We start from the raw sequence: 13252 nt of genomic DNA, 5'->3' as shown, positions 1-13252 counted from the left end.
TGGAATATCAAAACTACATAAATTCAAATAAAAATTTCAAGGATATATTAAATTATTCAATAAATATATACCGACACATCGGGTATAATCGGAAAGTGGTTATGTAAAAGTCATGTACGAAAATCCATCAATACGGTAGTACTTTGGTGTCCAAAAATTTCAAAAATACGCATCGTATTCGCATCATTTAATATTAGCTGTGCATCAATTTTTTTTTTGTGATTTTGTATTGATGCAAATTTTTTTAAATGGAAGCTGAGAAGTAATAAATTAATTATTTTAACTCAATAACTAATAAAATTAATTATTTCTTTATGCGGGGTATTAATATCTTTAAATGTTCCATTATATTGAAGTCTTCAAAGCTTAATTAAAATTAAAAACTTTTTTTTAATAGATTTTCAGTTGTTTAAAACTTTTAAAATTATCAAATCTTTTCAAAATATATAGAAACATGTCAAAATATTAAAACATATCAAAACGATATTGCATCACCAAGATAAACGCATCACATCGATATAGCATCAGCAACTTTTTTTGCATCAACGATGCATTAATACACATTTTAGATTACTTTCCGATTACATCCGTCTCTAATGTAGCTCATCCACACTTCAACTTGGACCCTCAACTCAACACATTGAAAACAGATGATTTCCATATATTGAATGGTTAGCGGACTAGTAATTGATCTACCGTTTGATAGTTAAAACTTGGTTGGACAAAATGGTAAGGTCCTTGTGTTGTATGAAACTAAATCAGCTGTAGTCTGAAAAAAATTGAAATAATGTTAAAGTGTGTGTGACTATGTTGATCAACGTATTTTTCAACGCGTTTAATATAATTTCGTATTTCAGTTTTACTTTCGGCCTTGTTTACTGGTGTATATACACTGCATCTCTAATTTAATCTTGATTTTTAGCTAAAACACTGCTACATACAAATCTGTCAAAATGAGATAGCGAATAATAAATTTTAACTGAAAAAACAAAGATGTTTTTTCAGTTAAAATTTATTTAATGAATAATAAAATTAATATTTTAAGTATAAAATATTACTTATCAATTTTATGTAACTTTGCTGATACTCTACATAAATACTAACTTTATAATCGAATGTGCGCACTCGAAGATAAAAATAAAATTTTTTTTTTTAAATTAAAATTTAAGCTCTACAAAAATATTATTTTTTAGAATACTACACAGCAGGTAGATTTAAGAATTAAATGCAATAAAGAAATATTCCGGCTCAGCCCTGTTTTTATTTTATTAAAAGGCCAAAAGTGCAGGGCTGCACTTGTGTTTTGATATTATGACATATATGAAGAACATATGTAACATATTGTGTGTAGAAAAATAGTAACATATTTATCGATAGTTTGAAATTCATAAAATGAATCTTGGAATAAATACTCTATTAGGAGATCTAAAATCTACTTTATTAAATATAACGAGAAGTGCTAGTAAGAAAGCTGGTGGGAGCACACGAAATAGAAAAGGTCATGCTAGACCTAAACATAGAGGGTGGAAAGTTAACGATGGACATTATGTTAGTAAGGGGACACTCTTAGTTACTCAATTATCTACCAGATTTCACCCTGGATTGAATGTTGGATTTGGTCGTAATGGTACTTTATTCGCTATGGAACATGGGAAAGTGTACATAACATGCGAGAAAGTAGACTTAAATTGGGATCATTCGTGGGTTCAACGCAACTATGCTGGCCGAGAAAACCAAATTATTTATAAAAAATATTTTAATGTTGTCCCGGAACCACAACATAACCGTTTTAAATTAGTAGAATAAATGTGCTTTACACAAAAAAGTCATAAAATAGAAGAACTAATCAGATGTGGTTTAAATTTACTTTTTATTAATAATAATTTTTCTGAATGTGTAAACTTATTTTACTCATTTAATGTGTAACTAAGTAAATTGTGTACTTTGCGTACATAGTATCTAACTATATGCACACATAGTTATAAATGCTATGTGTGTATGTATTTATAAATGCGATTTATATTTCAATGGTTAAATAATCATAAAAAAAATGACAATCTTTTGGTAACTTAACTTTTAAAGACTGCAAGAGCTGGTATTTTACTGCTGATATTTTTCTTCTATCGCAATACAATTGGGGCCATTCTGCTTTTGATGTTATTGACTTGCATTTCAAATTATCAGATAATAAAACCCATGTATCATCGAAATCCATTTTAATTGAAACGGTTCCATCTTGCTTGCATAAAATAGACTTAATGTTATTAAATTCGTCAGGATCGTTTGTCAGATTATAGTAACGGTGTTTTTTACTATTAAATGAATAATCTCGAAATTGATTGAAATGAACCCATTTTGCTTCCATGGGTTCCCTTTTACAATCAATTGTAGCTGTAACGTAATCACTAGGTAGGTTAATTTCGAATCTCCTCAATTTGCGATACAGAGATCTATAAACAGATTGACATTCAGTTTCATCTTTGTATAAATGTTTCCGGGGTATATAGAACTTTTGCGTTATTGTTAATTTGTTGGTAATAGCATAATCTAATAATCCATTTGTCATATCAATACTTTTGAAACGATTATCACCAATGCGACAATAAATGATTATTTGCTTAGCAGTTTTACAAAAATTTGTAAAATAATCCATTAAACATGTAATAAAACTTGACGGAGTGGTATCTAGTGCATCTATTTCACAAAACCAGTAATTATAAGTATGAAGGGTTATGACATTTGAAATTGTTAAATTAAAACAACAAAGTCTTGAATTTGTATCTGATTCTTCTCCATCACCATTCCAATTTGGAGAAACTTTTCCATCACAAGTATCAATATCTAAAACTGAAACAATTCGAATATAATAACGGCAGCAAAATACAATAGTGTGTTTGATTTTGAAATTGTTACCTGTTATATATGAACCTGGTCTCTTAGTTAAAATTTTATCTCTTTGTCTTTCCTGTTGGTCTCTTTTCATAGCTTCTTCAACTTCCGGCGTAATTTCACTATCATCGATAGTTTTGAATTTAGCATTTCTTTTTTTATATCCAGTGTAAAAAGTATAATGCTTAGCACAAAATACTTTTTTTAAAATTTTTACTGGTAATGGATTTTTTATGCCTTCAGATATCATTACATTTTTGTACAGTCTCTGCAAATTTCGAAGACCCTCGATTTCTTCCGTTAAATAAAATTTATGAGATTTTTGTTGCGGAAAAGATTTTGGTGGCATTTTTTCTAAAGAATTTAAAAAATCTTCAAGTAATTGTAGTTTTTCAGCGTAATTTTCAAATCTTTTTCTGGCTTTTAACGTTTTTGGAGTATCCAATGGATCTAAAAAGTTTTTGACGTCATTGGCGTTATAAAAATCACTTGAGTTACGATCATGAACCCAATTTAAAACGCAAGAGACGCGTAACGCAAATGTTGAATGAAACAATTTTTGACAAACTTCTAATTTTTTACTATCGATTGTAATATTATATATTAACGGTGTAATATTCTTTGGGCGGCCTTTTTGTTCTAATATTTCCACATTTTGTTTAACGTAAAATTTTCGATCAGTATATGATTTCTCATTCCAAAATTCATGGAAAAGTTCTTCGCGTTGTAACTCTTTTATATTTTTGCAGCTTCTATTTTTAAGTTTCGCACATAATTCTGATGTACAAGGTGGCCCCATTTTTTCTGGAAGTGATATCCCATCAGAATACTCATCGCCTTCATCTTGAATTATTTGCGTTTGTGTTTTATTAATTTCTTCATTATCTGAATCATCAGTATCTTCAACATTACTGAAATTATCGTCTTCACTAGAAGAATTAATGTTTTCTAAATCAGATTGTGGTTCGATTTTGGGCTTTTTTAAAGATACTGGAGTGGATATATCTCTATTATAAGCTGGAGCAGATGTATCTTTTTTTGAAGCTCTTTTGGAACGCTTTTCGGTTTTTATAGTGGGAGCTTCAATCACAACTCCTTCTGAATCATCCACATCTGAACCACTAACAGGAGAATTACTATGAACATCCTCTTTCCACGACTCATCGGAACTCTCTAAAAATTCATTTTCCGAAGCTGAGTCCATTGAAACTCTCCATTTGCGGGTTTCTTTTTTGTTTTTCACTCGTTCTTTTTTTGCGGTCACACGTTTTTTGCGGTTTGGTTTTTCCACAGTTTTTTTCAAACTTGCCTCTTCAATTTTGTCTTCAAAATCAAGCTCCATTTCTGAAATATCTTCGTCAACGAGCTCTGCTTCAACTTCCACGTACTCTATTTTCGGTACAAAGAACTGATTGCTTGCTTCATCTTCACTTGATCTTGGTGATTTATGTGGTCTCTTTTTTGTATTAGAAACATTTTTCTTCAAAGGCTTTATTTTGGGGGTGTTTGTTTCTGTTTTACTAGATTTTTCTTTTCTACTGCATTCATTTTTTTGAAAATCATCAAATAATATTTGCATCACATTTTTTTCAATAAGTGACAAAGTTGAGAGAAACATTTTTTTGCATACAGCATAACATTGACCTGTTATTGTCAGATTTGTTGAAAAGTATGGTTCAATGTCTGGATTTAAAAGTGTAGTATTTTTGATAATATAGTTTAAACGTTCATTTGGATTCATTTCAATCCAGAATTGGTGGTTGATTAAATTTCGTTGTTCCTGCAAGATTTGTCTGCATTGAAGTTCTTTTGTATCACAAGTCCTTTTGGAACAAGGTTTCTTAAGTTTTGAGGAAAACCCGGTTTTTTGTAAAAATTTGTACACATGTTCAAAAGTACCAGTTTTTTTACTCGACAAAATTTGATTTCCTTTTATACTAGTCTTTTTTTTTGTTATCGGTTCTATTTTCAAAGACATATTTATCGAGAAAACAATGCAAATTTTATTTACATATGAATATCGATATCCCTATTTTATAGAGTTGGGACTGTATGCAGAAATAAATGCACATTATCTTAGTCTTATAGTTTCATAAAACGAAAATATCGATAAATTTCGACAAAATTGACAGTTCGTCGATTTTGAGTGACTCAAAAAATTATTAATTAAAATCAAATACGGTCTCGTGTGGGATTCTATTATTAAATTTTTTAATTTTATTTCCTTAATTTAATATTTTGACTTTATTTTTTAATTTTTTCGAATTAATTTGAGCATATACTTTGACGCAAATTTATATTAAGAGTCGTCTCGAGACAAAGTTACTTCTTGTGAATGGACCTTATCAATTAAAAAACAGTTATTTTTTAAAGGTAGCTACTACGTTTAGACAGACCAATTTAAAACAATTTTTTATTAAAATTGTTTTTAGGGATAGCAAATTGACTTTTCCCAATTTTAATTTTTTAATGTCAAATTTTTAGAAATTTGTTTTCAATTTGAGCAAGCGTTTTTTTCATGTGTCACATTATTTAACATTTTTTGTATATAATTTTTTATTTTACCGTCCTAAATTAATTAAAAAAAACCACTGAACGTTTGTTTCTTTTTATCATTTCAATTGACGTTTATAAAAACCTCCATACAAAATACATCAGCTCATCGTAAAACTGACGAACTAATGAATCCAACTTTACTTTGGCAGAATTTCTTATTTAAAACTTATAGTAAAACATTTTTCATAATACTATATTCAAGAATAAATTAGTGAAGAGACTTGAATTCATATTCAAAATTCAAAAAATTTTTACAAAAAAATTTTTTGATAATAATTAGCTTAGTGGGAACACATTTGTTAGTTGCTGTAGGTCATATGTATATTTTTGTCAGCTATGTACTTCAAAATTTTTAAATATTGAACTACATATGTGGTAATAACAGAATGTCAGATTTTGTAGACGTCAAAACATTTTTAAAACGAAAACAAGAAATATTTTATCGTCATTTTGTTTAATATTCAATAATATTAATTCGAAATTCAAAATTTCAATTTAGACGACAGGATTTTGTGATGTATACCTTACTTTATGGATTTTATAAATATTTGACTCGAAAAGAAGAATATTGTGTCCTTATTTTGGGTCTTGATAATGCTGGAAAAACTGTAAGATACTCTAATATTTGTACCATAAAAATTAAATCTAATTTAAGTTTTTTCGAAAATATTCAAAGACTTATTTAGAAGCAGCTAAAACAAAATTTACAAAAAATTATAAAGGAATGAATCCAGCAAAAATTACTACAACAGTTGGATTAAATATAGGTACAATAACTGTACAAGGTATTAAATTAAATTTTTGGGATTTAGGTGGCCAAATGGAATTACAATCACTTTGGGATAAATATTATCAGGAGTCACATGCGGTTATATATGTCATAGATTCAAATGATCGTGATAGAATGGAAGAATCGAGGCAAATATTTGGTAATATAAAAGATTTTGTATTTAAAAACATTTTTACATAAAAAAATATGGTAGATTTTCGAAAATTCAGTTGTAGTGTATTGTAAATTTAAATTACTATGGATGTTGTCTATTTTAATTCTTAAAAAATTTTCTGAAACTCAAGCTTACAACTAGAAAATCTTAAAATGTCAACGTAGAATATTTGATAAATGTTAATTTTTTAGCAGTTTCTTTAGAATTACAAAAATATGCATTATTTTGTTATACCCCAATACAAGTGCTGTGTTAGAAAAACTGGATAATTATATATATATAAACATTCTAATCTACGAATTAATTCGGAAACTGCATTTTCGAAACCTCTTACCACTTATTTAATTATATACGATTAATGAAAAGATTATTATTATTATTATTTTTTTTTTGTTGGTAGATAAAATGATAAAAAATCATCTTCTGGATGGAGTACCTTTATTAATTTTAGCTAATAAACAAGATCTACCAGATGTAATGGGTGTAAGAGATATAAAACCAGTTTTTCAACATTCTGGAGCTGAAATTGGAAGAAGAGATTGCTTAACAATACCAATATCAGCTTTAACAGGGTAACCTTTCAACTAAACTCATCAAATTTCATACATTTTCCATATATACATTTTTATTTATTTTTTTTACCATAGAGAAGGAGTTGATGAAGGAATAACTTGGCTAGTTCATGCTATTAAAAGAAATTCATTAATGAGACCGCCGAGAGAGAATGATTAGTAATAGTATATAGAAATTGGCAAATTATTATTATGAGTTTTTATTAAAAAAAAATATTTCTTTTAAAAAATTAAACTAATTGTATATTGAAATAAATTCCATTTATATAATATTATTTTAATTTATTACAAAAAAAACAAAAAAAAACACGAAAAATTATTTGATTTAGTGTCCTGTCTACCATCGTATTTTTGTCTTAAACTAAAAAAAAAGGCTATAAAATCAAACAAAAAAAATAAAAAACAGCAATTATACAAATAATAAGAAATAAATATTAATATTTTTATATAAAAGGAGATTTTTGTTTTATGTAAAACTTTACTTTTTCAGATTAAAATTGACAACAATAAAGAAATTAAAATTTTTATTTTGTAATTTTATATTCTAATGTATTTCGTTTTTAAGACAAAAAAAAATATACAATTTATGTTAATTAAGTTTACTTATAGATTAAATAGTTTTTTTTGTTTTCTTTTTTATGTCAATTTAAATAAGATTTTTAATTATGATTTTAATAAGGTTTTTTTAAGCAAATTCCTTGTTTATTTTTGATTTCTAATTTTTCATGCATGTCTGCAAATTCAGACAAATTGAAATATGTAACTTTAAATTTCCTTTTAAACATATTATGTACATAATATTATACATTATTACATTGTTGATTTACTAAATAAGTTTAAAAATCAAAAAATAATCAAAATTTCATAAAAATATCCAATAAATTGAAATAAATTTTGCATGAAAATTTTTAAGTTTCTTGTTTTAATGTGCAATTAATGCAAAATTTTTATTTTAATAGTTAAATTTCCTAATTTTAGATCGTTAGACTGGTATACTTTTTAGTTTATATAAAAAAAATTTTATAAGCATTTTACTCGATAAAAATTTGAATAAATCGAAATTTTTACATAGAATACATTTTCCATATGGGGGGAGCTAAATGAAATATGGGTCAGATTTGTTTAGTAATTTACGTTTTTTATGGTTTTATTTCAATTATACGAGCTGGTTTTTTTAAAGTGTTACAAGTTCATTTTTTTATATATTGAGATATTTAAGATTTTGCATTTGAATCAATTTAAAAGTATCATTGACCATAATAACATATTTTGTTTGTTTTATGTTTAAGCAGAACTCTATTGAAATTGTGCTTGTAATTGTGGAGATAAGGTGTCTATAGCTCATCAAAATCATCAATAACTTAGCCTTTTTAAAAAGTGGACTTATACTACTTTCAAAAAAAAAAACCAGCTCTTACAAGCATTGAATATGATAAAATAATGCAAAAATCGGTAAATGAAAAGAACCTTGTTGAATGGTTTTTTTTTTTTGTTAATTTAAGTACATACATAATATATATTCAGCATAAAAATAGACGCAATTAAAATCAACTTTTAATTTTAATTAAGAATTAATTTACAACTCAAAAATGAACTTCTTTTTACAAGCAGTCCCTCATTTTATAATAAAAGGTCATTCATTTTATTATATCATAAGAAAATTGGTAACAATTAATTTTCTGTTTTTTTTTTTTTTTCCTTTTTTATTAATGAAAATAAATACTACTTTTTAATTTTAATAAAATCTATTAAAAATCATAATAATTCAAAATCAATTTCATAAAAAATGACTGGCCTAGATAATAAAAGTATAAAAATTATTGCATATAAATATTTAACTTATATTTTAAATGATTGTTAATGAAATGTGACTTAAAAAAAAAAAATCAAATAAAAAAATTAAATGAATCAATTGAAATTATTAAATCATTTGACGTCGATAAAGAACAAAAAAAATTTTACAGCTTATAATCAAAAAAAAAAAAAAAAAAAATCAGCTTGGTTTTTGGTTTTTAATGTGTACAAATATTTGAGTAATATTATTTTGCTTAAATAAATGCGAGATCTTATTTCATTCCCATTTTTTGTGGTCCACGATCATAAAATAACATATAAGCAGGAATACTTAAAACTTCATCTATTGAAACTTCTTTAACAATTGTATCTGATGTATAATACCACCTTCAAATTTAATATTATAATCAATTAAAAATTAAATTTAAATAAAACATAATTTCAGTTTTACCTATGGGAATTTCGTAAAGCTCCTCTTCTGTATGTCACAAAATGCCCGCTGTTAACCTCACCGGAATGGACAACAACTGCTAATAATCTATATAAATTGCGTGGAAACATTGGCCCAAAACTATATGGACCACCATTTCCACTTGCACCACCAAATGCACTTCCGAATCCACTGCCAAAACCGCTACCAAATCCACTACCAAAACTTCCGCCAAATGGAAAATCTCCATTTGTCGGAAGACTTCCAGAAAATAAAGATAACGTTGATCCAAAAGGGGTATTCGCCTAAAAAGAATAATATCAATAGAACAATAATCATAGATGATTTTATTTCAATTTACCTGACTATTCAAATGTGGTTGAACAAAACTGTATGGAGCCATTGAAAGGCTCTCCGGAAAATGAACATAATCTAATCTTTTACAAGTCTTTCCAGTGGGCGACCAAATAGTTCTTTGAATATGTATGCACAGACATGAAGGTAATTTGGCAAATGTAACAGATTTTGTATGATTAGTTGTTTCATTACATGATTCGCATTGAACATCATTTATATTTTCTGGAGTAATATATTCACTTAATAAATGCGCCAAGCTCAGCCCGGTTCGCTTGTCTTCTGGTAAATTGAGAGAAATGCTATCAAATTTGTCATAACGCACTGGCGATTTATAACCACAACCACTGCAAACCAATTGACTTCCCATTGCACCTTGAAAAGGATGTGGTACTTGAGTAGGGCCTCGATCTGACCAAATCTAAAATTTAAAATTTAAAACAATAATTTTAATGAAACTATTATTTACTACCGAAACTCTTCCTGGGCCCCTGCTCAATCTTTCCAAAGATCTACAAGACATCGAATTTTTTTTACTTAAAGGGTTATTCCCCAAATCTCTAACATCTCCAGTTGCCCCATTTCCCATCATTATATTATTCCTTCCATATCCTTGCAAAGTTCTGGATCTTCTCGATTGCAAACTTAAATTTGGAGACATTGTCGGATCACAATTATCCATTATTGAAGCCACTTCTTCATTTTCGTCACAAACAGATGAGGGAGAATCAGGAGTATGAGCTTCAGAGCGAACTTGCCGCATTATATTTAAATTAGATGATTCACTATATTCTTCAGCATTCATAAAATCAGATAACATTGCACTTGAAGGTCTTTCAGTTAGTCCTTTACATTGTTGTTGACTATTCAAAGCATCTGATAAACATCCAACCGTTTTAGGAGGTCGAATAGCCTCCTCTTCTAAAGATGTTAATATGACATGTAATAACTCGTGGGCATCATGCTCATCCGGCGGTATAATCCAACCTAATGAATTTAGAGCACGGATTACAGCGCCAGGTGAGTATGGATCACCACGTAGAGTTGGATGTGTACCATTGATTACTTCTAATGTATTAAGTAAAGAAGCTATCAGACTTTTTTTGTCTGACGCACCATTATGTAACTGTAACCATGCAATAAATTGAGGACATGCTGCTAATGCTTGAAGTAATGTATTAAGAAAACATGTACGACCAAAATTATGTAAACCTGCTATTTGACCACGTCTTTGACGTAATCTTGATGATCCTGAAGATAAAATATTACTAATATAATTTAATTTAAAATCAAATGCAATTTTTCTCAAATTCTGTACGTATAATGCACATATGTAATGTAGGTATATTTTCTATTTAACAAAGAAAAGAATTTAATGTTTAATTTGTATGTTAATCTACTTGGTAGGTTACCTACACATTTGTATTTCGTATTAGGTAATTAATTTCACTTTAATTGCTAACAGATAATTATAAAATAAGGGACGGAATGTTATTAATTTTTTCAATATGCATTAAGTTTAGCATTACATACAAAAATATAGTCCCATAATTTTTTGAGGTGCAAATGTGTATACATAATAAATATGTACAATATTACTGACCAAGGATAATAAAAAATTTAGTTTTTTTTCGTTTTAATAGGTAGGCACCATGACATTGTCTATTATATAGATTATGGAAAATTATTTAAAAAAAATCAACTTACCGGAAGGTCCCCAAAATACAAAAGCACCAACAACCTAAAAAAATATTGTAAATTATGTTCAATTGATTTCTCTAAAAATGAATGCACTATACTAACCATAGCAGCAGTAACACCAGCTGCCATCAAAATTTTTTCTCCTTCCATTTTTACCAATGCTTTTTATATAATTTTAAAGTGTAGGTAATTTTTAGTTTATTATTTAATATTTTTTTCAATGAGCTATTCAGCCCATTATACATTTACAAAAAAAAACTTTTCTTTAATTATAGAAAATTCTTATAACTTGTAATCATTTTAAGTTGTCAAAATAAGAAAAACTAAATATGACTTTTGACATTTTGAAGAAATCATATTTAAAGGGACCATACCATAATACTATATTAGTGCGACCCAATAAACAAAAATTATTTCGTGTTTCCACAGTGTTCTTCTTTCTTATTTTTAGGTTTTTATGAAACTATAAAGTTTTTACATGTAAACATATTTTAAAAGAATGATAGCGGCTTTTATTACATAAATTCAATCACTTCATTTAATTACAATCACTTCATTTAATTAGAACAGTTGCCAAATATATAACCAAACAAAAATTGGCAATTGTCCAAGGAAAATATTTAGGGGTAAATGGTTTTTTTTATTTGTATTTGCAGTATAAATTGATCTGAAATTGACTCAAATGTGATAAGTATTTGGAATTGCAAAAGACAGTATGTGTTGTTAAAACAAAATTTTGAAATCGCCTTTAAAATTTGTTACTGTTTATATGTCTAAGATATGTCTACGAAGTGAACACTGTTTGACATCGATTTTGTTTGATAGCAAATAATTCAAATTACTCTGTTCTTATTAGATCAGACAATTAATTTTTTGTGGAAATTTGGAACAGCGATCAGCTGATTTTTATTTTGGTTATAATTTTTGATAAAATTTTGACGTAAAATCTGAAGTCTATCAGGTAATTTTAGACTGATATGTAAACAGTTACCAGCTACTATTGTGGATTTAATATAGTTTTTTTCCGGGATACAAATTTTGATCTTTTGAAGTTGACATTTTTCTTAAAAAAAATTTGCATAGTATGAAAGTTTCAAAATATTTTAAAAATCATCTTAATACCGTTGAAGGTATTTCAAAATACTTTTTTATATTAAGAGATTAAAAATTGCAATAGATAAAAATTATTTTTGTTAGTTGAGTTTCCAATTTCAAGAGAAAGACCACTAAGATTTGGAATATATTTTAAGCAAAAAAAAAAGAATTTCCTTACTTTCATATAGTAAAATCAATTAATATTTTGTTTTGCAGGTACATAAACGAAAACTTACGCCTTTCACAATCTTAATGTGTAAAAAAGTTTTATACTGGGAACTGCATAGTAGTTTAAATATTTAAATAACAGTCAAAGAAAAAATTCGTTTGGAAGTAAGTAAAAAATGTGATAGAAAAATTTTTTTTAATAATAAATTTTTATAGGTACTTACCTAATATTTTTGGCACATTAATGTTAAATAATTACACTTTCTTTTTTAAATAATAAGTAAGCATATTTTTTATTATTTTAATTTTATTATATTATAATATTATTGCCGCCTTTTAAAGAATTTTCAGAATTTCATTTTTATAATTTTATAATATTATTATTATTATTAAATATTTTATTCAAATATTTAAATGGAATTAGGGTGTATTCTCTTAATTTTATAATAAACGTTTTGTAAGCGAAATGACACATTCATTAAATGTATGTAGGATTAGTGAAATTAAAAATAAATAAAATAGGCTATAAATTATTGCAAATGATTTTTTAATGAAAAATTTTTAATTTATTATTTTATTTTGATATGAAGAAATTTAATAATTTAAAGAATTGGTTTGTTTCTTGTTCAATTTAATGCATGAATGTCATGCTTTTGTCAATACAATAACATTGTAATTGGAATTTTTGAGCTTTTTATAATATTATGCCATACATATTTAGTTTTTAATTATCTTAAATTTGTTATTGT

General features: G+C 26.8%; 4 protein-coding genes across 4 annotated transcripts; 2 read left to right on the top strand and 2 right to left on the bottom strand.

The window, feature by feature from the left end:
- The first annotated feature begins 1197 nt into the window (after positions 1-1197).
- On the top strand, positions 1198-1905 carry LOC129605261 (50S ribosomal protein L27). Its single transcript, XM_055514903.1, has one exon. It carries the CDS (start codon positions 1393-1395, stop codon positions 1804-1806), a length of 414 nt encoding a protein of 137 aa, XP_055370878.1. The 5' UTR covers positions 1198-1392; the 3' UTR covers positions 1807-1905.
- LOC129605260 (uncharacterized) lies at positions 1889-5055 on the bottom strand. The gene is made up of 2 exons (XM_055514902.1): positions 2914-5055; positions 1889-2847 (listed from the first exon to the last, which is right to left on the bottom strand). The coding sequence occupies exons 1-2, from the start codon at positions 4865-4867 to the stop codon at positions 2018-2020; spliced, it is 2784 nt and encodes a 927-aa protein (XP_055370877.1). The 5' UTR covers positions 4868-5055; the 3' UTR covers positions 1889-2017.
- A 763-nt stretch (positions 5056-5818) lies between these two features.
- On the top strand, positions 5819-7400 carry LOC129605552 (ADP-ribosylation factor-related protein 1). Its single transcript, XM_055515383.1, has 4 exons — positions 5819-6053; positions 6122-6374; positions 6790-6961; positions 7037-7400. Exons 1-4 carry the CDS (start codon positions 5961-5963, stop codon positions 7119-7121), a joined length of 603 nt encoding a protein of 200 aa, XP_055371358.1. The 5' UTR covers positions 5819-5960; the 3' UTR covers positions 7122-7400.
- A 1193-nt stretch (positions 7401-8593) lies between these two features.
- Positions 8594-11539, bottom strand: LOC129605321 (ubiquitin carboxyl-terminal hydrolase 30 homolog). The gene is made up of 6 exons (XM_055515005.1): positions 11343-11539; positions 11247-11280; positions 10012-10790; positions 9547-9960; positions 9207-9490; positions 8594-9142 (listed from the first exon to the last, which is right to left on the bottom strand). Exons 1-6 carry the CDS (start codon positions 11388-11390, stop codon positions 9028-9030), a joined length of 1674 nt encoding a protein of 557 aa, XP_055370980.1. The 5' UTR covers positions 11391-11539; the 3' UTR covers positions 8594-9027.
- Between the last annotated feature and the right edge of the window lie 1713 nt (positions 11540-13252).

The sequence above is a fragment of the Condylostylus longicornis genome, unplaced genomic scaffold, assembly GCF_029603195.1.
Source record: "Condylostylus longicornis isolate FDR11 unplaced genomic scaffold, ASM2960319v2 ptg000013l, whole genome shotgun sequence".
NCBI lineage: Eukaryota > Metazoa > Arthropoda > Insecta > Diptera > Dolichopodidae > Condylostylus > Condylostylus longicornis.
The sequence above is the reverse complement of the archived record's forward strand: the minus strand, read 5'-3'. Positions and strand labels throughout refer to the sequence as shown.

Coding starts and splice junctions, on each gene's coding strand:
- LOC129605552 (XM_055515383.1), top strand. CDS start 5,961: ATGTATACCTTACTTTATGGATTTTATAAATATTTGACTCGAAAAGAA. Junction 6,375..6,789: donor AGAATCGAGGCAAATATTTG/GTAATATAAAAG, acceptor TTTTGTTGGTAG/ATAAAATGATAAAAAATCAT. Junction 6,962..7,036: donor CCAATATCAGCTTTAACAGG/GTAACCTTTCAA, acceptor TTTTTACCATAG/AGAAGGAGTTGATGAAGGAA.
- LOC129605261 (XM_055514903.1), top strand. CDS start 1,393: ATGAATCTTGGAATAAATACTCTATTAGGAGATCTAAAATCTACTTTA.
- LOC129605321 (XM_055515005.1), bottom strand. CDS start 11,390: ATGGAAGGAGAAAAAATTTTGATGGCAGCTGGTGTTACTGCTGCTATG. Junction 11,281..11,342: donor CTGGTGTTACTGCTGCTATG/GTTAGTATAGTG, acceptor ATATTTTTTTAG/GTTGTTGGTGCTTTTGTATT. Junction 9,961..10,011: donor GGGGCCCAGGAAGAGTTTCG/GTAGTAAATAAT, acceptor TTTAAATTTTAG/ATTTGGTCAGATCGAGGCCC.
- LOC129605260 (XM_055514902.1), bottom strand. CDS start 4,867: ATGTCTTTGAAAATAGAACCGATAACAAAAAAAAAGACTAGTATAAAA. Junction 2,848..2,913: donor ACCAGGTTCATATATAACAG/GTAACAATTTCA, acceptor GAATTGTTTCAG/TTTTAGATATTGATACTTGT.